The sequence below is a fragment of the Rhagoletis zephyria genome, unplaced genomic scaffold, assembly GCF_001687245.7.
Source record: "Rhagoletis zephyria isolate East Lansing unplaced genomic scaffold, Rhagoletis_zephyria_1.1 Rzeph_scaffold_00019, whole genome shotgun sequence".
Classification (NCBI taxonomy): Eukaryota; Metazoa; Arthropoda; class Insecta; order Diptera; family Tephritidae; genus Rhagoletis; species Rhagoletis zephyria.
This window is the reverse complement of record NW_016157103.1, coordinates 260,439-287,115: the sequence shown is the minus strand read 5'-3', so window position 1 is coordinate 287,115 and position 26,677 is coordinate 260,439. Positions and strand designations below refer to the sequence as shown.

The 26,677-nt window shown below is 32.9% G+C and overlaps 1 protein-coding gene across 2 annotated transcripts in view; it reads left to right on the top strand.

Moving 5' to 3' along the window:
* The window catches only part of Proc-R (Proctolin receptor), a 79,954-nt gene extending 54,563 nt beyond the window's left edge, over positions 1–25,391 (top strand). Inside the window, exons 2-8 of one of the 2 annotated variants that reach the window (XM_017614164.1) lie at positions 13,352–13,792; positions 17,508–17,680; positions 18,364–18,480; positions 20,810–21,508; positions 23,895–24,214; positions 24,267–24,491; positions 24,576–25,391. In XM_017614164.1, the coding sequence (XP_017469653.1) occupies positions 13,677–13,792; positions 17,508–17,680; positions 18,364–18,480; positions 20,810–21,508; positions 23,895–24,214; positions 24,267–24,491; positions 24,576–24,971 (2,046 nt within the window). In that variant the 5' untranslated portion in view covers positions 13,352–13,676 and the 3' untranslated portion in view covers positions 24,972–25,391. Of the gene's footprint in view, positions 1–13,351; positions 13,793–17,507; positions 17,681–18,363; positions 18,481–20,169; positions 20,458–20,809; positions 21,509–23,894; positions 24,215–24,266; positions 24,492–24,575 lie in introns of those variants that run through there. The other variant, XM_017614167.1, reaches the window with a different exon arrangement.
* Positions 25,392–26,677: the final 1,286 nt, after the last annotated feature.

Genomic DNA, 26,677 nt, shown 5'->3' with positions numbered 1-26,677 from the left:
TATAATTAAACGATTCCTTAGTTGAAAAGGTTATTTTGTTGAAATGAAATGGTGATGAAAAATGTCATTCGTCAAAGTCGTAAATCAACGACGGTAAGCAGCGGCTGCAGCAACAATGCGACTAAATTCGACTTAACAATAACAAATATCGTAAATAACAGCAACAAACGCATAACAGTTATCAAAGGCAACAACAAAATGACATGTCGCAGTTGTCGCTGTCAGGCGCGCATTTGTCATTAAGTCAAATGACATTTGTACTCGTGGTATTTATTTATGCCTTGTATAAACTAAAACAATACACAATACACACACAAATATCTGTAGGAGAATGTGCATGGGAGTATTAAATTATTAGAGCACACATAAATATGTACATACACTTTCATTAGACATGCTCATATCATTGTGTGCTAATCAGCGACGCTTTAAATTACACTGTGAACCACTTAAAATTACTCTAAATTTTGAAAAAATCGGCCGAATACGGAAGTATTATATGCTATGCAGCTTTGCACAACATATTTTACTTTTGAAGTGAAACTTCTTTAGCGGCGGTTGGTTGGTTGGGAGTAAATTGGCAAATTCAACGGAAATGGTGCAACGGAAATGGTTGAGGCTGAAACAAGTGCTTCTTGAGTGTACGCACATGGAATTTAAGTATTTAAGAAAAACTTGCTGATAAAAGGTTAAAGAATAACACTTAGAAAAATACCAATACAAGAATGAAAGTAAAAGTGAGTACGTACGTATATAAAAAAAGGATAAAGGATAAAGGCAAAGGTAAAAACAAAAACCAAAACAAAGATGCGTAAAGATAAAGGCAATAATGAAGACCAAGGTAAATGTAAACACTTTACTTATATAAGGGCAAAGGTGAAGGGAAATATGTAGATGAAGAAAATGATAAAAATATAAAAGTAAAAATAAAGATATATATAAAGAAAAAGATGAGGATGAGGATACCGATAAAAGTAAATATGAAGATAGAGGAAGAAAAATCAAAATAAAGGTAGTTATAGAGTAAAGGATATATGTAGATAGAGACACAGAGACTCAATCAGGGAACTATTTTCGGGTTTTAGAGATTTTCGGGATTCTCGGGACTTACCGATATAACAATCAATATCTTAATCGGTTTTGTTATTGATAATTGTATCGATTTTGTTATCAATTGTTTATCAATTTTGTTATCGATTACTTATCGATTTTGTTATCGATATTTCCTATCAATTTTGTTATAGATATTATTATCAGGTATTTATCGATTTTGTTATTAATTATTTATTGACTTTGTTATCGATATTTTTGTCGATTTTGTTATCGATACTTTTATTGATTTTCTAATCGATTATTTATCGATTTTGTTATCAATTTTCTAACCGATTTTGTTACCAATAGTATTGTCGATTTTGCTTTCGAAATTTTTATCGAATTTGTCATCAATTTTGTTATCGATTTTTTATCGGTTTTGTTATCAATATTTTGTTGGATGTTACTATCGATTTTAATATCGATAGAGTATAAAGATAGAAATGAAGAAAAAAGAAAACAGAATACCATTAATGTTATTAGAACGAACATGGGTAGAGATAGAAAAAAGAGAAAAAATATAACCTTAAGCAAAAGCAGATGTACATATGTATTATGTATATTGGTTGTGAGACAAAATAGATATGTAACGTAATTTTTACTTCTCCAGTGTGGCCCAGGCGCACTTTATTTTTTTTACCTTAAATTCGACGTTGACTGAAAAATTCTTAAGAGGTGAGAATTCAAAGGAAAAACAAGTATTATTTTATCCCTTTTTCCTCCACACATTATTTGTATTCCTTTGCTCTTCGGGTGCGCTTACATTTGCTGCACAGTGTAATCGCTCACTCTGTTGTCCCATTTCGCAATCGAAGCTCCTTATACAGTTCCTTGAAGAGCACATATCATTGCCGTTGATTAATTAGCTACAAATACATATAAATGTGTGTTCGTTTGGCTGAGTGTGGGTTGCCATAGCTGCTTAAGTATCTATAATGAATGCACACACAATTTCGATGAAATATCTTTGTATGCATATGAGATATAAACATTAGCCGTCAAGCCAACGTAAGAGAGGATGCTTGTGTGCGTGTGTGTGTATAATACAAATGCTTAAATAAACATACAAATGTAAATAAAGAACAATGACGAACGAGTAATTGACATTTGTATGTACAATTTGACAAAATAGTTGACAGTTGAAGTAATATTATTATAATTCACACACACACACACATGAAAGCAGAAAAGCATACCCAGCAACAAATTGTGCGAGTAAACTCTAAAGAGAATAGCGGGTCTATTTGTCTCCATGAGCGCAATTGTGCAGTCATTAGTCTCGACTAATCTCATACGTGTACAGTTGGAGATTAATTAGTTATCCATTAAAGATTAATTAGTCTTTGACTAGTCTCACAATAATTAGTCCTGAACTCATGACTTGCGAGATCGATTGGGCTTAATTACGACCCGCCCCTTAGCTCTCGCTTATACTTGATGATTAATTACTCGTAGCGGTATTAAAAAAGCCCCTTTAAGCTAGTTAAGTTAGATGAACGAAATTCGAGGATGTTATCGTGTATATAATAGTCTATAGCAAGTCGAGCCTTAATAAATATTGCAAATTTTCAAAGATGTTCAAGGTTAAATTTAAAAAGGACATTTTCCGTACTTATTCGTTCTTCTGCACCAAAAACATAATCTTTTTCAATGACACAGTTTTCTCTCTTTAATTTGATACCCACATTGTTTGAAGTTTCAAAGTGCTTTAAAAAAATTTTTGACATCAGAGAAAAACAAAAACTAAAAACGCCATTTTCCCCTAGTTTTGCGAGTATGTATATTGATTTGTGTGTGTGTAAACTTGACATCAGTTTTTGGGAACTTTATAATTGCGCCATCATTTTTTGATCATTTAAAAATTGGACATACATTTTTGGTGTTGGATAAACTGGACATAAAATTTGGTTATTAATAACTGAACACAAATTTTGCTAATTTTAAAAACTGGGCATGCATTTTTGGTATACCTAAAACTGTACATAATTTTGGGCTAATTTGAAAACAGAACACAATTTTTGCCAACTGAACAGCTGGGCATAAAGTTTTGATAATTTATAAACAGGGCTAATTCGAAAACTGGACATTCATTTTTGGTAATTCAAAAACTTGGCCAAAAATGTTGGATATTTAAGAACCGGACACACATTTCTGATAATTTTTTTGGTTATTTAAGAACGTGACATATTTGTAAATTGAAAAACTGAACATAAATTGTTGGCGTTTAAAAAACTGGGCTTAGTTCCCGATCGTTTAAAAACTGCAAATAAATTTAAGGTGATCAAGAAATTGTACATAATTTCTAATAATTTTAGAGCTAGACTTAATTTTTAGCAACTGTAAAACGGAACTTACCGTAACTAAAAGAAACGGGGCCTACATTTTTGGTAATCAGAAATCTGGCTACAATTTGTGGTCATTTAAAATGGACATACATTTTTGGTGATTCAAAACTGGAAATAAAATTCTGCTCATATTAAAATGGGGTCCAGTTTGGCACCGAAATTTATATCCAGTTTTGAAATTACCCAAAATGCCTGTGGGTTTTCCGTTATGAAAACTTTATTTCCAGCGATGTTCCGGGCGGGTTTTTGGTTTTACGAATAGGTCACGCATTATTTTGAGGTTATATATTCAGGGCAATGTGCCGTCTATTACCCGATATCTGAAAATTTAAGAGCAGAAAATATCTCTGTATATCCGATTTAGAGTGAGATCCGAACGTTGCTCGAGGTCAATTATTTATTTGAAAATTATATTAAAGGATGGATGAAAAGGGGCTTATAAAAGTTGTACTCTGAAAGTATTTTGGAAAGGGTTACCACCTCTTCGAAAAGCCAAATATGTATAAATTAATTATTCGCAAGCTATCTGAAAAATTAAAATATGGGTGTCAAATGAAAGATTGCTTACAAACTTTCAGATTGAACATTTAAAATATTACTGAGGTGTTTTACAAGCGTTGCCACCCGTTTAAAAATTTAATTCATTTAATTTAAATGAATTACTACAGTTTGGGTATCAATCGAAAGTTTTTTGATAAGGGTTTTATTTCTAAACTGTTCATGTAGGAGGGTTGCCACCTGTTTGAAAAATCAAATTCTTCTTAAATTAAAGGAATTTGATAATTGGAATATGTATCACAATATGGACGTCTTACAAGAGGGATTTAATAGCGTTTAAGTGGGAAAATATTTCGAAGAGGGTTGCCACCTGTTTTAAAATTCGAGTTTAGAGTAGAAATGTTCAGCTTAAACATGCAGAGTTTTCTGAGGTTTTTTAAGAAGGTTGCCACCTGTTTTGAATCTAAATTCAAATACAATTATATTATAAGTTTAATGAGTTATTAAAATCTAGGTTTTAATCGGAAGAGACTGGAAATGGCTTTATTTCTATGCAACATATGTAGTATCGCAGGGACTCCACAGGTTTGAAAATTCAAATTCAACTTGAATTAACGGTTTAAAAAGTAAAATTCAAAATCTTCAACCATTTTAATGAAATATTACAATATGGGTATCAATCGAAATTGATTTGAAATGGCTTCATTTCAAACTACATGTGCATAAGTATGAAAAAGTATCACAAGAGAGAGGGTTAAGATAGTTTTGGTTTGAAAATATTTTGAAGATACTACTATTACTATTTTACTTTCCACGTACAGTATATAATGGATGAAGTACTATTAAAAGACCTAAGTCTTACCCTGTAGTACTAGAAAAAAAAATAAAAAACAAAAAAATAAAAAAAAAAAAATATAAAAAAAATTTAAAGTCTCCTGATTTTTGAATATTTTAAGTATGTGGAGTTTAACTAAAATAAATAACGCCTAATGTAGCACGTAGTAATTTCATACACTCAGCGAAGCAGGTGAGAGCGATCTAGTAGAAAATGATTTTAAGATGTTTTCTTTTAATAAGCGGTATGTACTAGGACGCCCAGGTTGTATTCCTAGTTCGAGCAAAATCGAAAAGAGTTGTTTATTAAATAGAGGTCGTTCCTTGGCAGACAAAGGCAAACCTCCGAGTATGCTTCTGCCATTTACAGCTGCTATTATTGCTCGATATCTAATGGCTAACTGGAACCATTGTATTACTTCTTTATTACAAGTTCTACGAACAACTATTTTATTTTATTTATAAGAGATTATTTAGACCCATCATAAAAGTAAAAACCAAGTACATACATATAAGCATTTTCCTCATGCCTTACTGTCACCCACCATTCCCCCAAAGCGACCTTTTGTATTAAACTTTCAAAATTGTCCTACAAGCATGTGCATCTTTGTAAGTTAACAACGCCATTTTGCTCTCTGTCAGACAAATATAATAAAAACGTTGATAGCAAAACAACGGAAAGCTACACAAATTGTGCGGTTTATGAATGTTAGAGCTAACGCTATATGCGCTCATTGTTGGCTGTTGTTAGCCGTTGACTCCTAGCTGTTGGCTGTTGATTGTTGATGTCGCTTTCTGCTTTTGAATTAGACAAATATTGCCAACACCATTATAACAAAGGCTATGCCGTTCGCCACCATCAGCCACACATCAGCTATACAAAACGGAAAAATTGAAGTTAAATAAAAAAAAAGAAAAAAAAAAAACAACAACAAGGCGCAAAGAACAAGCGCAAGAAAACAATAACCCACATAAGTATAAACAAGCTAAGAAGCTATAAACAGGCGCATAAAGTACATAAGTAAAGTAAGTCAGTCGCCGCATATTGTTTGTGACCAAAGCCAAGTAAAGTAAGGAAAGTGAATGCACACAAAAATACACTTACACACATACATACTTACACTCATATATTACACACGAGCTGGCAATAGCAAAGTATTGTTTCCTTTATTTTCCCTTTTCTTGCCAGTAAGGATGCAACATTTTATGGCAAAATAATGGCACATGTAACAAGAATTGGCACAGGACATATGTGTTAGATTAAATATAGGAAAATAAGTAGGGGCGGGCGGGGCGGGTGGCATGAAAGGCGTGTAAGGATTAAGTGCAGCAGCAGTCTGCTTTTGTGTAGTTAGAGCAAAGTGTTCTTTGAAAAACCGGCTTTTAAGGAGAGCTTTACAGGAAAAGAATACAAACAAAAAAAAAAATAGGAATAACAAAGAAGTCAAATGTGGTTGCTTATTGAAGAGGAAGCTTGCTTTAAAGTAGAAAATATAATACGGAAGGAAGCATACAACTTAAATAAAATATGTGTATAAAATGCTTGTGAAGAATTGAAAAGTTTTTCTCGAAAGAATTAAGCAAAAATATAGTAAAAGACTAGTGAACTCGTGTGGCGTTAAAACGCCAAACTCTTTGCTCAGGAAATCGCACACAATAGGAAAGATTATAAAACTGCTTTTTGCATCAACCAATTCAAATTGTATCGTTAAAATGAATGTAGTGAATACTTTGCCAATATTGAAATATTTCGCATACATTGTGCACAATTTATTTAAATTCCACTTTTAAAACGGCTGGCAACCATCTTCAAAAATATATTTAAATTATAATCTTCTTGAGCCTTTTTCGTTTGACACCAATATTGTGATGCATATTTCAATTACTTAGTTACAGTATTCCCTGTTTAATTGACCCTCACCATGTAATGGGTTAAAAATATGTGCTATCGAAAAGAGATATACCTTCAATGTTCCCTCCTTAGTTGATTCCCCGCCTAATTGAAACAGAAATTCTGCAATTTTTGAAGTACAGTTGAGCAGGGAATACTGTACCTTAATTGAAGTTGGATTTGATTTTTTAAACATCCCTTACATGCAGCTTAGAAATAAAGCCTTTTTGAATTTATTTCGTTTGATCCCAAAATTTCACAAATTAGCTGAACCTATTAAGCTATTTGAATTTAACTTTTTAAACAGCTGTCAATCCTCTTCAAATACCACAAAAATATTCTATATAAATGTTCTAACTGAAGATTTTTTAGCATTTAATATTTCAATACCTTGTGTATAATTTAATTAAATTCGACGTTTCAAACAGGTATCAACCTTATTCAAAATATTTAAAAGCAAACTCTTCTTGAAGCTCTCTCGTCTGACACCCATATTTTGGCCAGCGTTGCCACAATGTTTTTGTATTTGTTACCAAAATTTCCAAAAAAAGTTATCAAATTCAAGAAAAAATTATCAAACTTACTTCTTGTACGCAACTAAGTATACAAACCTACATACATATGTATATTAGGGTGCAGCACTCTCCATAACAAAAAATCGATACTGTTTTGTCATCGGAATTATATACATATATTTTAAGCCTTTTTCGAAAAATATTAAGATGTACTTGAGCTGGATCGATTTCAAAATAGTTTTTTTTTTTTATAAATAAAATAAGTTCTTAAAAATATTGTTTCCAAAAAAATCACCTAAGATGATAAAAAAGCTTAAGCTTAAAAGGTCTGCATAAAAATATTTAAGTATCAAAATAATGAGATTTTTGAAGCTTTTTTAAAATCGGTCCAGCTTACTGAAATCTCAATATATATCCAAACATTTTGGCGCAAGTCATAAAATATAAAACCCGCAACTTTTTTTGGTGAGGCATCCTAATATACATATATTTCCGGAGACAAAATCGCCAACACATTAGATCAGATATCGTAAAGTAAGAACTTCACACAATACTTTTCAAGCTTTCAGCACTCTATTCGGCTATAAGTTGTCAAAATAAGTTGCAAAAGCCCCAACGCCTGCAAAGCTTGTCCACAGAAAGCTGACTATGTGGACTCACCGTCATTCTCAGGAATTGGAACCGCTTTATGGCATTTTTAATGTATTTTGCATTTAGGTTTAACTAATTCATTTAACTTCAACAGATGACAATCATTTAAAAAAAATTAAAACTTATTGTACATCTACAGGCCAAGCCTATAATTTGACACCTCATTTGTGAAAATCGCGTCAAAAGTATGTATGTACATATGTATATTAGGGCGGGCCAATTTTTTTTTGACAATGCGCGTATAAGCATAGGAGGATTCTACGTGCAATTCTAAGTAAATTTGCAGAGGAAACCATGGGCCAACAATTTATTTAGAGTTTGCCAACGTGCGAAAATAGGTTTCGAGGAAAATGTGGAAATTTTCACGGTTGCGCCCTCTGGTGAAAGTTTTGTGTTGAAGAAAAGTGCAGAAAAAAAATTCCTCATACCAAAAAACTCCTTATAGCATGTTTTTATACAAAATTTAAGCACTTCTTTACGACACTACTAATGTTAGGAAACCTATTTTTGCAATTTGGCAAAGTCCAAATTGATTTTAGACCCATGTCACACGTAGAATCCTTCTGTGCTATACGCGCATCGTCGAAAAAATCTCCCATACGAATCGCCCGCTCTAATCTATACATAGAAACCAGTTACTTTCGGAGACAGAGTGATTTATAATACTTTCAATCCCACCGCTATGTAAAATCTTCGTCTTCAAAAATTTCAATATGAAAAGCAAGAGTGCCATAAAATAACAAGAGTTGCAATATGAATTCAGTCAAATCAAACATAAAAGTAATAAGAGTACCAGTTGGACAGACCCAGTTGGGCGTAACTGTGACTCATATTGTGTAACTAATTGAGGCCAGTTTGAAAAGCGGTTGGGAATCGCATAGACGCTTTACATATAAGAAAATGATAGGCAAATGTTGTGGTTTATCTTATTTTAGCAACACTTACCTCACAAGCTAGTCGGCTAATCGTCTCCACCTCTTTTCGTCGGCCAAATGCCTAAGAGACACGTGGTTTCTCTTTGTTTGCTCCAGAGTGCCGCTAACCTCAGATAAGTGGAGTCTATGGCGCTTGCGAAGAGGTGCAAGTTGTTGAGCGGATCCTTTTCACACGCTAGACACTTTCCAGTAACCTTCGGCACTATCCAGATGCAGTAGGAGTTTAAAACTAGCCGGATTAAAGTTTGATTTCTTTTCAGCTGCTCATTTTCATCGCTGGAGTTCGTTACTCGACAATTTCGAAGCAGAAAATAGTCGATGACAATTGCCAAGCATATGAATGCGGCTAGAATACGGAAGCTACTTTTTAATTGGATGAGATATCTCGCCTTAATTTTCTTATATTACGATATGTTCTGTTAAGTCTCTTCGTATAGATGCCAGCTGAACAGTGCCCGCCCAAAATTTTTGTCTATCATTCTACTGTTTTGCCAGCTTAAGTTTCCGTAACCGCCAATGGTCCCGCATAGGCCGGGGGGAAAACTACAATTTTGGCCCTCAAGGTCTCCACTTAGCGCTCACCGAGTCGACCTGAAGTTCATGTTTTTAAGAGCCACCAGAAGGTTGTACACAGTCTTCAAAAGAAACCAAGTCGAAGGTGCTCGGCCTTGTCAATTCAACAGTCACTTAGTTCCCTGCTTGAACCGGCTGTCAGCTTAAGCTTCCCTAACCGCCAATGGCCCAGAATCGGTCGGGAGGAAGTCTCTCCGAGCCGACTTGAGGTACATGTTTTTAAAAGTTACTAGCAGATTCCGGTAGTTCGCGTCGGGGGCAAGGCTTTTGTGGAGTATGTCAGTGCAGAAATTATATGTGCGATTTTCCATATGAAATTTTTAAGTGCGTGCATTAAAAAAACTTTTGTTGACAAAATTGTATCCATAAATTTGAAATAAAATGTGTCCAAATATTTTGGGTGTTAATGTTTCGTAAACATAGCAAAAAATTTGCGGAATTGTATACATTTAATTACACATTAACGCAGTCGAGAAAAATATGTTTGCTTAAACACACACACACATACGTATATGCATGCATGTAAATTAGATCGTACCACCTTACGAGCAAACACAAAAAAAAATTCGCTGTATACCCCTGAGTCAAAAGAAATTTTGCAAAGCGATTTCTAAAAAATTTCATTATTTTTTCACCGAACACTTTTTAGTGACACCTACATTCGGCGATATTTTTTTTTTTTTAATAGTTCTACTTGAATAACACGGTTTTACAAAATAAAAAAATTGCACGAACTTTTTAAGTGACCTAGCACAGGTCATAGAGCTGGCCGAGCAATTCACGAAACTGTTTTGAGAATTTTTTAACACCCTCAAATTCTCAAGTTATTCTTAAAAAACCATGACTTTTGGCACCAAACAATTTTTAGCTTGGTTATTTTTTAACCAATTTTAAGTTTTTATATAGCTCTAGAAAGAAGAATATTTGTACGATTTAAAGAAACGAAAATAGGTGGAAAATTTTTGGAATAAATCTGAAATTTAGACCAATTTTTATTATTTTTTCCACTTCTAAAACACTTTTTGCCAAAATTTGAAAAGAAAACAGTCTCTTTTAGTCATTACTTCGGAAATAATGTTTAATTCCGATTAAAACTGGGTACCATTCATTAAAATCAAAAAAAAAAAAATTTTGAAGTTATGACATCTTTTATACGGACAAATTCCAAATTTTCCAAATGAACTATTGAAACCTCAAAGTGAATCCAATTCAACTGATTCAAAATTTCTGTGTCTTTGAAGGACTTCTGCAGGATTTGGAATTAACGTGATTCTTTCCATTTTATCGATAAATTTCAATAATTTTATACATATCGATAATTCGATGAATTAAAAAAAAAACACTAAAATCCGATAACTCAACAAAATTCGATAACTCGACTAATTTCGATAATGTGAAATTCGAGCGCTCTATAAGTTGCGATAACTCAAAAATGTATACTTCTCGATATAAATCGATTACTCGATAAACTTTGAATACCTTTAAAAATTTCGATATTCTGCGACAGGAAATTTTACACAAAAAAAAACTGGGCCTAATATATGCAGTAAAATCGCGTTCTTAGCTTTTCTCGCTGACGTCAGGATTTTTTAAAAGGACTTTGAAAATTAAATAATATGAATAATTAAAAAAATGGTTTAAAAAATTTAGTGCCATGTACTTAGGAAAACACTATGGGTATTAAATCAAAAAGAAAATTCTGTGAAGAAAGAACAAATTAAAGTTTTTGGTCCGTAAGGTATTGAAAATGTCCTTAAAAATTTAATCCCTGAATATCCTTTAAATTTTGCAATATTTATTTTGAAAAAATGATATGTTAAGGACTAATATAAACTCGACAACGTCGTCGAATATAGTCCTTCTATCTTTATTAGCTTAAAAAAATAAAATTGATTAAAACGGCATTTCAATACCTGTTCGTCCTAGGTGAACCCAACAAAATTTAATTTTTTTAAATCCTACTGAATTTTGTCTTTCATTTGGTACCCATTTTTATTCTACATTGCACAGAATTTTTAAAATATTTTTTTAGAATTCATCATATCTTTGAAATCATAAAGTTCTAATAAAAAAAATCTAAAACTAAAAACGCAGTTTTACTACATTTGGCTCATAGTGTCGTGAGTATATTGATTGCTGGTGTGTTTTGTAATTTTTTTGTTTCAAACTGTTTCAATCTTCTTACTCCGAATTTTTAGAAAAATTTAGGTACGCAATTTTATAAGTAAATTACAGGAGGATAGAGCGCAAGTTGCAAGTGACTAAAAGTAACGTTGATTTTTTATAATTTTTTTGCCTACGGTGACACACATTTTCTGCCATTAAAGTATGTTCGACAATTTTTTATATGGAAGAAAATGGCCAGCATCGTTTGAAAAATTCCCCAAAAATCAGCGGTATTTTGTAACTGCATGAAACTTGCATTTTATCCTACTTTATTTTAATGGGCTTTAAAACTGCTTTCCTCAAATTTTTCTAAAAATGCTAAGTAATAAGTTTGTAATTTTGTCATTTTTTTACAATTTTTAAATTTTTGTACAAATTTTGAAATGTGCATTCAAGTGCAGTTAATTATATAAAAATGAGGTAGACTTTTATAAAAAAAATTTAAATATTAAATAAAGAAAAGAACTATAGACTAAACTGGTTGAAATGAGGCGTTTCTTTTATTTCTGCTACTAAAAAAAGAGTCACAACTCAAAATTTGGCATTTTTGAGATTGTGCGCTAAAAATGTACGGAGAGCTTTTATTTTATATTTTTTTTTATTTTATTTTTTTTTTCAGTTGTGACTCTTTTAAAGAGGGTATTTTGGCATCCTGCTTTTTTCGACATCCCTAAGTTACTTTATCAGATATGTAAACGCTAAAGTAAATGCGTATAAATTCAGTTATTGTCTTTTGTTATTTTACTAATGAAATATTTTTCAACTTGAATAATAAAGTAAATTTCAAACCCATTTATTTATTATTTATTATATGATAGGACAGCTTCTCAAACTATATTGATGCAATTTTTTCATGTTCAGTTGTTGGAAAATAATGAATATCTAAATCCCGGGACTAATCCCGGGATCCCGGTATTGTAAGAACGATGTCCCAAAAATCCCGAGATCGCAAAAATCGAAAAAATTAACATCCCTAATATGTACTTACTCACGTTTAAATATTTGCTTATAATTTCCGCTTTTATTTAATATAAAATTTAATGTATTTGAAAACTTTGACGAAAAAACTTTAAGTAAATATTAAACAGCATGAGTTTATGATATAGTATGTACTTCATGCGAAAAATATTTGCTCATATAAATGCATACTATAAAAATTATGAGCTAAAACAAAAGAATTCTAAAAATTTTATTTGGCGCTACGGCGAAGCTAAAAGTAAATATAAAATTGCCTAGCTGATTAATTTTCGACACTTTGTACCGACATCGTTGCGCGCAGTTTGCAATAATTCAGCTGGCAAAAAAGTGTGCAGGGTAAAATAAATACAAAAAAAAATGTAAATGTGTGTATGTATATGGAAAAAATTTAAATGCTTTATTTGCATGTAAAATTTGTCAGAGCTTGAAGCATTTATTGCGAATTTTCAAATGAAAAAATTTGATTTGTGTATACGAGTTTGAGATTGTGGGTAGTTGTGTGCTTGATCATGTGACTTAAAGAGAGGTGATGCGGTGCATTTTATGTATTTAAGTATAAAAAAGAATCAAAGTGCGATTTATTAAAAATTTAGGTAGTTTTATAAGGCACATCAGACGATAGAGAAAAAAATCAATTGCTGACATGCGATGTGACATTTGAACATAAGCATGAAATCATATGACGTCTCATTTTTTTAATTGATGAAGAAAATATCAGCTGATGACGAGTGACGTTATCAAAGTCAGGCAATAAAATTAGCTGATCTTTTCTATTTGATTGCTGTGATATATTAAGCAATCATCTATTATTTAACTTTCTATTTGCACTAAATTCGGAATAAATCATAACTTTCCTCCTTTTTCTCTTTTCAGCTTATCAAAAAAAAAACCACAAATATATGTATATTCCCATTTTTAAAGCAGCTAACCGAGCACACTCAACCACGAAATGCCTTAGCAACTTGTTGCAGCAACATTAAAGTGCCTACATATTATTAGCAAATATCGAAGCCAATAACATAGAACGCATTATGCTTAGTGAAATTCTTCTCAAAATTTATGAAAACCACTACGCAGTAAAGCCAAAAACATAAAACCGAAGTGGTTAGCAAATCCAAAACATAGCGGCAAACAAAAAAAAAAGCGACAAAAACCACGCAACATTTTATGGAACAACAAAATCAATTGTGCAGCAAAAATGTTCAGCTCAGCGGATGTGGCCGCAGTGCGTCATGTGGTGCAACGCATATTGGTGCCATGTGTATTTGTGATCGGATTGCTGGGCAATTCTGTGAGCATTTACGTACTGACCAGGTGAGTACGAAAACAAAAAAAAAAGAGAAAATCAAAAAATAAATGCATGCAAAAACGCATTAAATTATTTGAAAAATTCGCAGGAGTAGGAAATGGCATTGCTGTGCAGCGCAGAATGCAAAACACAGATTTTTCGAATAACAATAAAAATGGTCAATATGAATTTTAATATTGAATGATAAATAATGAAATGCAACTTACCAGCTGTGCTAGTCAGGTTTAGTTGGTGTGCTTAGTGCTGTTGTGCTCTTGTCGTTTATTGCATATAAAAAATATAGATTTGGTTTGGTTGTTGAATAAACTCAGGATTAAATGTTCTAAAAGAAAAAGAAAAACGATGAGAAAAAAATCAGCGAAATGGAAATACAAATAAATCAAAATTTTTTTTTAGAGAAAAGACCAAGAACATAAACAACAAAAAAAAGCATTAAAATCTTTCTTTGTAAAAAAAATTTTGCAAACATTTTAATTAAAGAAAACTCTTCTTCTTTAAATTTAAATTTTAGAAAAATAAATGGCGCCAAAAAAATAACAAAAAAATAAAAATTTTACTTATCAAAAAGTTTTCCACCCAAATTTTAATTAAAGAAAATTGGTCCTTTTTTCTTTTTTAACCGACTTCAAAAAAGGAGGTGGTTGTCGATTCATCGGAATATATTGTGTTCCCATCATTCGATCATGAAAAAATTAACGATAATCTTAAATTTTCATATGCGAGCTGAATTCGGTTTTATTTTTTGCTTAAAAATTACTTGTCTTCTCTCTTCTCTCAACCAAAAATTAGGTAATTTTCAAATTTAAAAATAAATATGCATGTATAATAAATATAAGTATTACATTAAATATGTAAAATATATTGGCACTAAGGTATACAATCTTATAAGCTTAAAAACCAGTAACAAGCCTAAAACAAAATTCTAAATACGATTGTTTCTATTGTAAATTCTTAAAAAACTCAAAACTCTGTTGTATTGGTGGTTCAGTAGTTTCTATTTTTAATTTTTTAAACTAAAATTTTCTTTTCAATTTCGTTTTATTTTATTTTTATTTTTTAATAGACTAAACCAAGGCGAATTCATTTAAGGTGGTGTTGTTTCATTAGCTCTAAGTAAAGTGTTTGTATTTTCTGTCAGCTGAAATTTTTTGCAATTTTTTTAATTAATAAAATTGCACTAATTGAAAAAAATATATATATACATTAGACTGCATCACTCCCCATACAAAAAAAAATCGGTACTGTTTTTACATTGGAATTATAAAATCTATTATATTTTAAGACGTCCACCAAAATATTTCGAAGAAAATATTAAGATTTAAGTGAGCTGGACCGATTTGAAAATACCTCCAAAGATGGAGTTTTTTTATGAATAAAAATAGTTTCTTAAAGATTTTTTTTTGAAAAAATACCCTCAAATGACAAAACGGTTTAAGCTTAAAAAATTTGCGTAAAAATATTTTTAAAAAATTTTAAAAAAAATTTGGACGGAATCGTAATAATGCGATTTTTGATGCTGCTTTTAACTTTTTTTCAAAGATTGGTATAAGAAAAGCGTGAATAACTGAGCCTAAACTCTCCCGATTTAGACTTGTGAGATATCATTGGAAAGGTATTTTCTCGCCCTTTTTATTTCATTGCTAATAAACTCATTCAAAGGAGAATTGAAAGAGAGAGGTAGGATGAACGAATATCACTCAAAGTTGAATTAAGATGTGTTGATATTTGAAAAAAAAATATTGAGACACGAATGACTTTTTTTGCACATAAATAGAAATAGTGGGAAAATACCTTTCTACCGGGATCCCATAAGTCTATATCAGAATAGTTTTGGCCCAGTTATTTAAGTTTTTCGTAAATCAATCTTTGAAAAAAGTAAAAAAAAACAGCATCAAAAACCTCATTATTACGATTCCGTTGAAAAGATTTTTAAATATTTTTATGCAGAATTTTTAAGCCTAACTTGTTTTGTCATCTGAGGGGACTTTTTTCAAAAAGTTCTTTAAGAAACTATTTTTATTCATAAAAAACTCCATTTTTGGAGGTATTTTCAAATCGGTCCAGCTCGCTTAAATCTTAATATTTTTCCGAAATATTTTGGTGGACGTCTTAAAACATAATAAATTTTGTAATCCCGGCGGAAAAACCGCAACTTTTTTGTGAAATCAGTCTAATGTACAGTTGTCCACAAAATAATAGGAGTGCGATATTTTGACCAGTTTTGGCTATTTGTCTTTTGTTTATTTAATGTTTATTATTTTTTTATAAAAGCCTAGCTGGCTATACAAGAAACACCATATAAATTCAGATTTTAAACTTTGTATAAAAATTATAAAAATTTCTGCAATTTTTCACCCAAATTTCAAACTTTTTAATCAGAATCTTTAGAAAAAATTCTGGTATGCAGTTTTGTAGCACATTCAATTCTAGTCTGAAGAAGTGCAAGATTCCAAGCGGCTAAAAAATTCCGTTGATTTTTGGCAATTTTTTTGCTGGCAGTGTCCTCCATATAAAAGAAAATTGTCGACATACTTTGTATGGAAAAAACACCTTTAACCAAAAAAATTCTCAAAAATCAACGGAATTTTTTAGCCGCTTGGAACTTGCACTTCTTCAGACTAGAATTGAATGTGCTACAAAACTGCATACCAGAATTTTTTCTAAAGATTCTGATTAAAAAGTTTGAAATTTGGGTGAAAAATTGCAAAATTTTTATAATTTTTATACAAAGTTTAAAATCTGAATTTATATGGTGTTTGTTGTATAGCCAGCTAGGCTTTTATAAAAAAATAATAAACATTAAATAAACAAAAGACAAATAGCCAAAACTGGTCAAAATATCGCACTCCTATTATTTTGTGGACAACTGTACATATATGTATGTATTTTCAGCAACATTCTTTGAGGTTTAAAAACATTGAAACTAAAATTTTTATAAATTTGTTTGCATCTTCAGAAAAAAAATCAAAAAACTATTCAGTCTAAAATACGTGAGCTATTGATCTAGTCCTATATTTAAATATACAAAAATTTTGAAATCCAGCAGAAAACACAAGACAAAAATTTAATAGTAGCTAACGTGGATTTCTTCTCTTATTAGAATTATAGAAATCGGTTCACGTGGTCCAAAGTTATGCGGTAACATACAAAAAAAAAAAAAATGTTTCGACGAATTGATAACCTACTAATTTTTTTGAAGTTGGTTAAAAACAAGATTCTTTAGTTGAAAATAAAATAAAATTAAAAGTTTTCAAAGTATTTTGCGCAGCCATAGGAAAAATTATTGATATAAATCATCTATTTTAAAATGCTTAAGTTATTTATTTACATAAATTAAATTTTTATTAATTTCTAATTTTAAGTCTTCTCACAGTTTTCCGATATAAAAATATTGATTTTCAAGAATTCTATACTATTTCTACAAAAAGTTGTTTTTCCCCATATAAAATACATGGACAACTTTGAACGCTTTGAGCACTCCCTAAATATTTTTTGATTTCAAAATAAAAAATAGGGTATATTTGGTTTTTTTTTATAGAACAATCCTAGGGGGTGGCGGCATTAAAATTCCGTCTCTCCTTTTTCACATGCATTTTTGTACCACCCTAGTATATATACAAATATGTACATAATAATAATATGTAACTAATATTGAACTGTGTTTTTTTTGCAATAATTCTTTTCATTATTTAAAATGTTTCCTTTTTTTGATTTCCTTAGAAAACGCATGCGGTGTACAACAAATATTTACCTCACCGCCCTTGCCATCACAGATATTATTTACCTCACCATGGCATTGCTGTTATCACTCAAACATTATGACTATGTGCAGCGTCAAGTGGAAATTTATTGGAAATGCTATGGCTATGTGGTGTGGCTATGCGATGCTTGTGGTAAGTGCATAGTCGTGGGTAATTGCTGTATTAAAGAGAAGAAGGATAGGATTTGAGGCTGTAAAAGGTACCTATGTACATACATATGTAACTGCAATTTCGGTGTCTCTAAAATTTGCTAGATTGGTGAAAAAACTCACGTGTTGTTAAGAGTACAAAATTTTGAGTGTGATTAAGTTATGCTTCGAGTAATGTAGTTAAGCGCGGCCTACTTAAAAATCGTATGCCATCGAAGCAATTTCATTACCATTCAATTAAAAATAGTTACAACAAAGCGACTGCCATTGAGACTTAATCATAGAAACAACCTTCAAGCCGTTTGGCCATCCAACTTCACCACTACGCACACATTTTGCATTGTAATTCAGTCAGCATCACGTTCGAATTGATTCGAGGCGCCGAAAACCAATTTGAGTTACTCCCGTCACTCATTTGCCTACTATGGGTTTTTCTTTTTCTTCTTCTTTAATACAGCTTATCCACGTAGTTGCAGTGTCTTAATACCTTAATATGCTTTGCTTTTTTTTCCGTCATCACTTTCTCTCTCTCTCTCTCTCTCTCTCTCTCTTTCGCTATTTTTCTTCTCGGCTCCATTGCAACGAATGGCAACGTATCAACTGACATTGTTTTTGTCAATGCCACTATGCCCGCTGTTGATGTTGTTATTGTTGTTGTTATTACAGCGTATATTTCCATTTACATTGCTGTGTGTTTTACGATCGAACGATTTATTGCGATACGTTACCCGCTTAAACGACAGACATTCTGCACAGAATCGCTGGCTAAGAGCGTCATCACAGGTGAGTATGAATGTGAGCGTGTGTGCCGATGTGTATGCGTGTTGTTTAGTGCACGTTAGTGATGTGCTTTTGATAGTGAGGAGTGAAAAATAAGTTAATAATCGATAGCTTTAGCCATAAACAGTAAGCGATGAAATTGACTAAGTGTAGATATTTTTTGGATAATTTTAAACTAGATATCGTATGTAGTCTCTTATCGAAATAGATAATTGATTAATCGACATATGTAAATCGATAAATTGTTTAAGATTTTCTAGATCTACAGTTTATCGAAATATACGATCGGTTCAATGATAAAAAATAATCGATAACCTTCTAAAACAAAAGTTTATCTCGATATATACAAAATTAATTGACAAACTTATGCGTAAATTTCCTAATATTTTTGTTAAAATTGATTTTTAATAAATTTTTAGCTTTTAATTAAAACTGATTAAAGAATTCGATAGCAAAGTGATTAATCGATATGGAAATTAATTAATAGATTTCTTGAAGCGTTTATAAATATAAACATGCCCGTTTATCGAGAAACATTATTTATCTATTGATTCTTTTTCAAATTGCGATAAGTCAACTTTTATGAATACTTAACCAAAATTTTCAAAATATTGTCTATCAACCCTTTTGTATGAAAACTTTTAAATCAATTTTGATTTGATTAAACCTTTTTCCTTAAAACTATATTAAAGTCGCTTATAATCGATATCAAGCATTATTCAAACGATAAACTAGTCTCATAAAAATTAAGAATTCTACAATTCTACAATTCTAGGTAGGTACATAAATAATTCCATTTATTGCAATACGTTTCTCTATAAACGCTTTGGTTTGAAACTATTATTGTATTGAATTTGTAACAAATAGCATACAAATTTAGTTATTGCCTTACAGTACATTTATTACAAATCGATATTTTATCGATTATTATCTGCATTGACAGAATTTTTTAAAAGGAAATCTTACAAGTGTTAATTAAATCTACGCCCAAGTATTGATTTTCAAGTTTGAACAAATCGAAAACTTTCTACTAATTGATCGACCGGTTTTATTTTATTTTTTAAGTGGTGCTAAATACTTTCTTTAAATTTTTTACAAACTAATTCTGTTTGGCTATATCGTTCTTTTTTCAATAAGTAGAGTGTTATCGATAAATGGATATGTACATATATCGGTCGATAACTTAATGTTTATTGTTTTTGTTGTTATAAAAACCGTGAGAATGGTATTAAATTTTAATATTCCATGATATCCTGGATTTCAAAAGTCGATTTTTATCGATCTCTTACATAAACCAAAGTCTCGATTTTATTCAGGTAAGAAAAGATCGATAACTGATGTGGAAATCGATAACTTCTTGATAAACTTTTCAATGTTTTTGAATTTTGCATACATATTTATATTATATTTCTGGATCACTTATTGTTTTGAAGTTTTTATTAAAATCTTCCAAGTTGTTTTTTAATTTCACGGATGAAACGAAGAAAAACTGAAATAATCGGTCGCCAATTTTAATTGTTTTTTAATTTTGTATTTACCTTGTTTATGTTGGTTTCTGCTGATTTCTTTAAAGTTTGAGATATATATGTAAGTAATATATACTAAAATTTATATCTTTCCAAAATATCGATTGATAATTGTTATTCTGCTCAATAACTTTTTCAGGTCAATCTTTTTTTTTAATTTACATCCACTTTTGCTTTATATGAGTCAATAATTATATTTTTCGATAAATCTGTAGTTATCATTAATCGATAAATATGTTAATATCGATAATTTTATTGATATTAAGATTCAGAATTTTTTCCAATCGATGTAAGTCTTAAAAATTATTGATTTTTTATCGATATATATTCTTCATCTAAACTATTGCAATATTAATCGATTAATTGCCGGTCACTCATCACTACAATATTTCGCTGAAACAACAATGTGTTCTGTGCGTTGGCATGCGTATGTACATATTTTCGTGCTGTATACGTATGTAACTATATCAACTGTGAAATGGGAAAAGGATCAACAACAAGCTATACTGAGTATCATAATTAAAGCAACACTAAATATACAGCTGCGTATGAGGTTCTTACAAAGTAGCCTAACTTGTGTGCTTTCAAAAACAATATGTGGCTGTTCGATTGCTGTTGTTCGTCTTTTACCTTCACACTGCTGAAAATTTTCATAAAATTTTTTCACATTTTTACCTTTCCACCTTCTTACATACATATCTACACCGCAATTGCATCATGCGTTTCATGCTATGGCCTTATTCATCGATTTACGCAACATGCCTTGCGAAAAATACCCAAAAACAACAATAAATGGAAAACACAAGGAGTCGTCCTCTTCTGCCTGTTCTCCACAATTTCGACAGCTTTCGAACATCAGTATCGCATCACTAAGAAATCAATTGATATACATGGCAGCGCATGTAATATAACCCTAGCGAATGCGCCCGACCGCCTATCATTGCTACAACTGAATTACAATGAACGTGTACGCCAGCAACAACAGCAACAGCGTCGACAAAAGGACCAACAAGATGGCGAACAAAATTTACCTGTGCAACATTATATGCCAACAATGCCAACGTCAATAGCGACGCCATACATCGATATCGAGGGAAGTGGTGGCGGTCAGGCTGTTGCGGATGAACGCACAGAGCAACGTAGTTGGCAGACACGGTCGTTGGATTCCACAATTGGGGCAGTAGCGAACAAAGAGGACAATTTGGACAGCCGCAGTAGCAGCCGAAGTAGGAAGCTAAAACCGGATGTAATATTGCGTCGTTTGAAACGTAAAGCGGAAGGCGGGTCCAAGCATGCAGCTGCGGCCACCATCACAGCCACGACACCATTGCCATTAACCGCCTTGCCGCACACACCGCTACTTTCTCTTGCTACACCTCTGCCAATAGCGCTAACAACTGGGGATGCGGTAACGCTTGGATGGTCCGAACTGGCAGCGGTAGGAACAACAGCAGCGGCAGCATCGACGGCATCAGCAATCGCACCGAGTGGCACGCAAGTGAAAGGTGAGTAATATGGGTACTTTGGCGGGCACTGAGGGTAAGTTTGTATGAGTGGGGCAAAACGAAGACCAGTGGATTGAAGGGGAGAGATCGAGGCAAAATACTACCAATGTGAGTTGTATAAATGCGTTTGTGCTGTAGTTGTTTTCGAAATGGTGTCATCGAGAGCTTAAAGCGGAGTTTTGCCGCTTGAATGGCTAACAGCGATTGAGTAGTATGGCTCAATGGTAGTATGAACTTGTGAAACACTCTTGATGCTGAGGTAAACGAGAAATTGTGCCTGCAGCTTCGAAGATAAGATTGGCTTATCGGACGGAGATGTCAAATCAAACAATTTGCTTCAGAGGAAGAGTACATATAATGGAAAGAACCTTACCTCTTTATGTGGGTGTTGTGTCCCGAGTGGGTCTGTTGGAACTATGCCATTTGTCCATGGGAGAGTAAGCAATCTAGATACTGAAGTCTTGAAAAGCACCTTTTTCTAATGCCAGGCGCTTTCCTAATCGGTTTTGTAAAATAAATAGCTCAGTGGTAGTTGGAGTGCTGGCCGCCATTTCTCTGGCTAGACTGTCTGCTAAATGCTAATTGCCACAGCTGCTTGGAAGACGAGGTGGAATCATCTAAGTACTTCCACCACAGCCGCCCGGCTGTCGTCAATACTCCCAAGGGGCTCTCCTGAGTGGACATCAGAGGTCTGCGGAACTTTTTTGTGAGCAACCAGCGCTTCTCTTAGTTTCAACACAGTTACCGTTCTAAGAATTTGGGTAATGTGGTATCACAATGGGCAATTAAATGTCTAAGTGAGTCCCCTTCGTCGGTCTGCCACTACAACCTAACCTAACCTAGGTAGGGAAACATGAAGAAATATCCGACTACTTTTGAAGCACGAGTGATATTCAAAGGATTATTTTCAGACTCGGATTTCGGCTAAGCGCAATGCAGTGAATAGCAACCGGAACTGATTTGCAAAGCGTACCTTTGAAGGGTTCCACTTCCCATTCAACTTTGAGAACTTCTTTACTTTTATAAGATTCGAATGGTAGCCTTCTTATTTAGAGTTTCTCATGTTTAAGATACTATCCCTCATACAATTAACAAAATATCTTCTCTCTTCACAAAATTTGAAAATTGCCTGCACACCGCAGCACATTGGACAGGTATCCGAGGTATATTTTGCTGTTGGTTTTGGAAGCCATATACGCAAACAAAGTTTGAAATTTTAGAGTAAAATGTAAACAAAAAGTAAAATCATATGCTACCGGTTCAATATGATTTGCTTCTTACAGAATATTTAACGTGGAATGCTTTAAAAAAAAAGTGAAATTTCTATTAGAAATTTGAACAATAATCATTACCATCTAATTTCGGTTCATACTCATAAATATTTACCCAGTTTTTCTACGCAAAATTATTAATTCTGAAACCATCTGCATATGTGCTCCCCCCATGTTACCAGCCAATGTTTTCCGAGATAAACCGAGTCTAGTATCCGATCAATAAACGTGCTCCATTGAAGGAACATATGTATGTATGCAGTGGAAAACGATGTCGACTACCTCGGAAAAATTTCCAATATTGTATTGTCTTGCTTGCCGCTGTAACCGCCTAAGCGATTTTGGTATAGGACTTGGCTTAAAATAGGTACGAAACACATAAGTCTTATATTCGTGTTCCCAAGAAGATTATATTACTACATATCCCACGCAGAGGAACCGTTTACTTGCAGGAATAATCGAACTCCTCGAACAGATGTCTAAACTAAAGATATATATTTTGGTATATATTCTTGTGGCAATTAGTTGGCTAGGAAGTTCAGAACTCCAACCTCACCTCGAAAAATTCAGGATTGCACACTGCACTGGTACACTGATGGCTCGAAAACCCCAGAATCAGTAGGAACTAGAGCCCTTGAGCCCAGAATCAGAATATCTGTTCGTATGGGGAAATATCCGAGCATCTTCCAAGCAGAAGTCTATGCCATCTATCTATGTGCGGAGACATTAATGAGTAGAGGGTACAAAGGGAAATAGAGGGTCATAGGGGAATAGAGGGTAATGAGCCATTCGCAGCCATTACTACAGTTGGCCCAGAGCTCTTCCTGGGAGAAGGTCCCAATACTATAAAGGAGCAGCTTAGGAGAGAGATGAACACACTAAGGGATATAAACTGGCGGATTTCAGCAGGAATGCGTTTGTTGTTGTTATCACACATATTGAAGTTGGCTCAGCCAGATTCTCTACCCTTCAAACTTTTTCTCCGTTACAGACAGCTTGACTGTTGAAATTTTAGCTGCTGAAAAATATATATAAATTTTTCTGGGCAGTTGTGACGAAATTCTGTAAACTCGAATTCTTCGCCTTTAATTCACTTCTTCTTTTCTCTTATACAGCTTCTGCAGGCTCGCTTTTAAAAGGAGCTTTCTTAACAGCAGCCAATAGAAACATTCCTAGCATCATTGTAAGCTATCTACCCTTGGATAGACACTCCGAACATTTGTTCGATTCAGAGTTTTTGATGAGCGCTGGAATTTCACTTGGAAGCGAGCAGTCCGTTAATGAAAAGGATGAAGAGCCCAAGAAAGAACAACTAATTGCTGATTACAATGGTGTGGATGAGGAATGGACGCAACAAACGCAAACCAAAGATCAAGCAGCAACGAAACAGAATGCCGAAGCGGTCTTCTTCAATATAACGGACTATTGCGAGGAGGTGAGTTAAATTTTAATTTTAATTTTACCCTAAAATTATCGACCGCTTTTAGGTGACCTACTATCAAAACTGCCTATCGAGCTTGGGCGAGAATGCGCTCTATACGCGCCTGTGGTATTTTTTCACACTTTTCATTTTCGTTCTGATACCACTATGCCTGCTGGCCACCTTCAATTGCTTCCTGATAATGCTTGTGCGACGTTCGAAGAATTTACGCGGCGAAATGACAAATGCGAATAGTATACGACGTTCGCGCATGAGCAGCAGCAGCAAAGGGGTGAGTGTATACGTTTTTGGGATTTATTTGTTTTTTTTTTTTTGGTGTCAGCAAGTGTTTTAATTTCCTGCCTACCCCCCACAGCCACGCAAAGCGCACAGCTCATCCGTTTCGCAGGAGAATCGCATCACTGTTACGCTGATCGCTGTCGTTTTGCTCTTCATCGTTTGCCAACTGCCTTGGGCTATATATCTAATTGTTTCGGAGAATGTCGATATCGATAACAATGTGCAAGCGATAATTGGTAATATTTTCAATTTTCTTGCCGCCATCAATGCGGCTGCGAATTTTTTCCTCTACTGCGTACTCTCGGACAAGTATCGGAAGACGGTGCGCGAGCTGATAACTGGCAATAAATATCGCGCGTATGCGCGTAATACCAGCGCCACGGCGAGCCTCTACACGAGTACGCATGCGTCACAGGCGTTGAATGGCAGTCGACGTTATCGACCGACGTCGACGTCGTTAATCGTGAAGTGAGCGTTGAAGTTAAAATTGTATGCTGTTTATAGTTGAATTTTGTGTGCTATATGTTGTTGTCTCTGAGTGCCTCGATCGTTGAGTTTAACTCGTTATCTATAGCTTAGAATTATTTAGTTATACAAGTATGAAATTTAAAAGCAAATATATTTTGCGCTGGCTAAGTATTGTATTTAAGTTAAGCGATTAGTTGTTATTAATTACGTGCCTAAGAAAATGGGTCGAAATTTAGTATAATTTTTGGTAATTTTAGAAATTTTTTGATAATACATATTATTCAGAATGTATTAAAATACGGATAAATTTATATAAGCATTACTTGTATTTTTTATTGCATAAGTCAAAAAAGTGTGTTGTTTTGAAAACAAAATAATTTTAAATAAAAAGTTAATAATAAAAATATATACCGAAAATATATCTAAACAAAAAAGTCCATTCATCTTTTTTTTTATTTCAATTTATTTATACATGCATATGTACATTAGGGTGTATCATTCTGCTTAGCCAGCGGTATGATAATATTTATTATATTTTAAGACTTTCGACAAATTTTTTTGGAAAAATATTAAGACTTACCCTGGCTGGACCCAATTTAAAAATCCTACAAAAATCGAGTTTTCGTATACACAAATAAAATGAGTTTTTGAAAATTTTCCTTTTTTCTTGAAATCACCGCAGATGATAGAAGAGCATAGGCTTAAAAGGTCTGCATAAATATATTTAAACATTTTATCAACGGAATCAGAAAAATTTGATTTTCGGAGATATTTTCAAATCGATCTAGCCCACGTGAATCTTAATAATTGTCCGAAATATTTTGGCGGAAGACTTAATATATAACAAATTTTATAATTCTGTTGAAATACTGCACCCTAATGCACATACGTTCTACTAATATTATAACTGTGAAAGTTTGTGAGTGAGTGTGTGAGTAGGCTTGCTGCTCTTTCCAATAAACAGCTGAACGTATTTCAATGAAATTTGGCACACATATAGATAGGTTATAACCTGGATTAACATAGGATATTTTTTGGAGAGTGTTGCCACCGTTTGCAAAAGTTAAAATCAAAATAAGTTAAATAAAATATTACAATAGTGCGGGTGTCGAACGAAAGGGATTCAAACACGATTAATTTCCATTTTTTTTTTCAAAAGGGTTGCCACCTGTTCGAAAAGTTTGAAACCTATTTTACGAACACATTTAATCAAATTTTTTAATATGAATACCAAACGAGAGAGAAAGCTTTTTCTCGAAAATATTTTTGGGGAGGGTTGCCACCTATTTAGAAATTCATACTCTGTATAGTTAAAAAAGTCCAACGAAATATTTTAATAGGGCAATAGAGCGGGAGCGGTTTAAGAAAGCTTAATTTTGAAAATATTTTAGAAGATGGTTGCCACCTGTTAAAAATTCAAATCAATGCATATTTGAGGGCGGTGTGATCTGATATAGAATATCTGAGTTTATTTGCATTCCTCTAGGCACAGCCAATCTGATTTACTCACAATTAATTTTTCATTTCTCTTATTTTACTATCTTCTTCTTTACTTTTTTCCAAATAAGTTTTTGCTCACTTTCTTTTCGATTTGGCAGACATTTCGTCGGGACATGTTTAGTATATGCACGTGATTCGCCTGAATCATTCAAAACTCATAAAAAAGAAATGATACATTAAAAAAAAAGCCACGAGTCGCCGAAGTCAGCG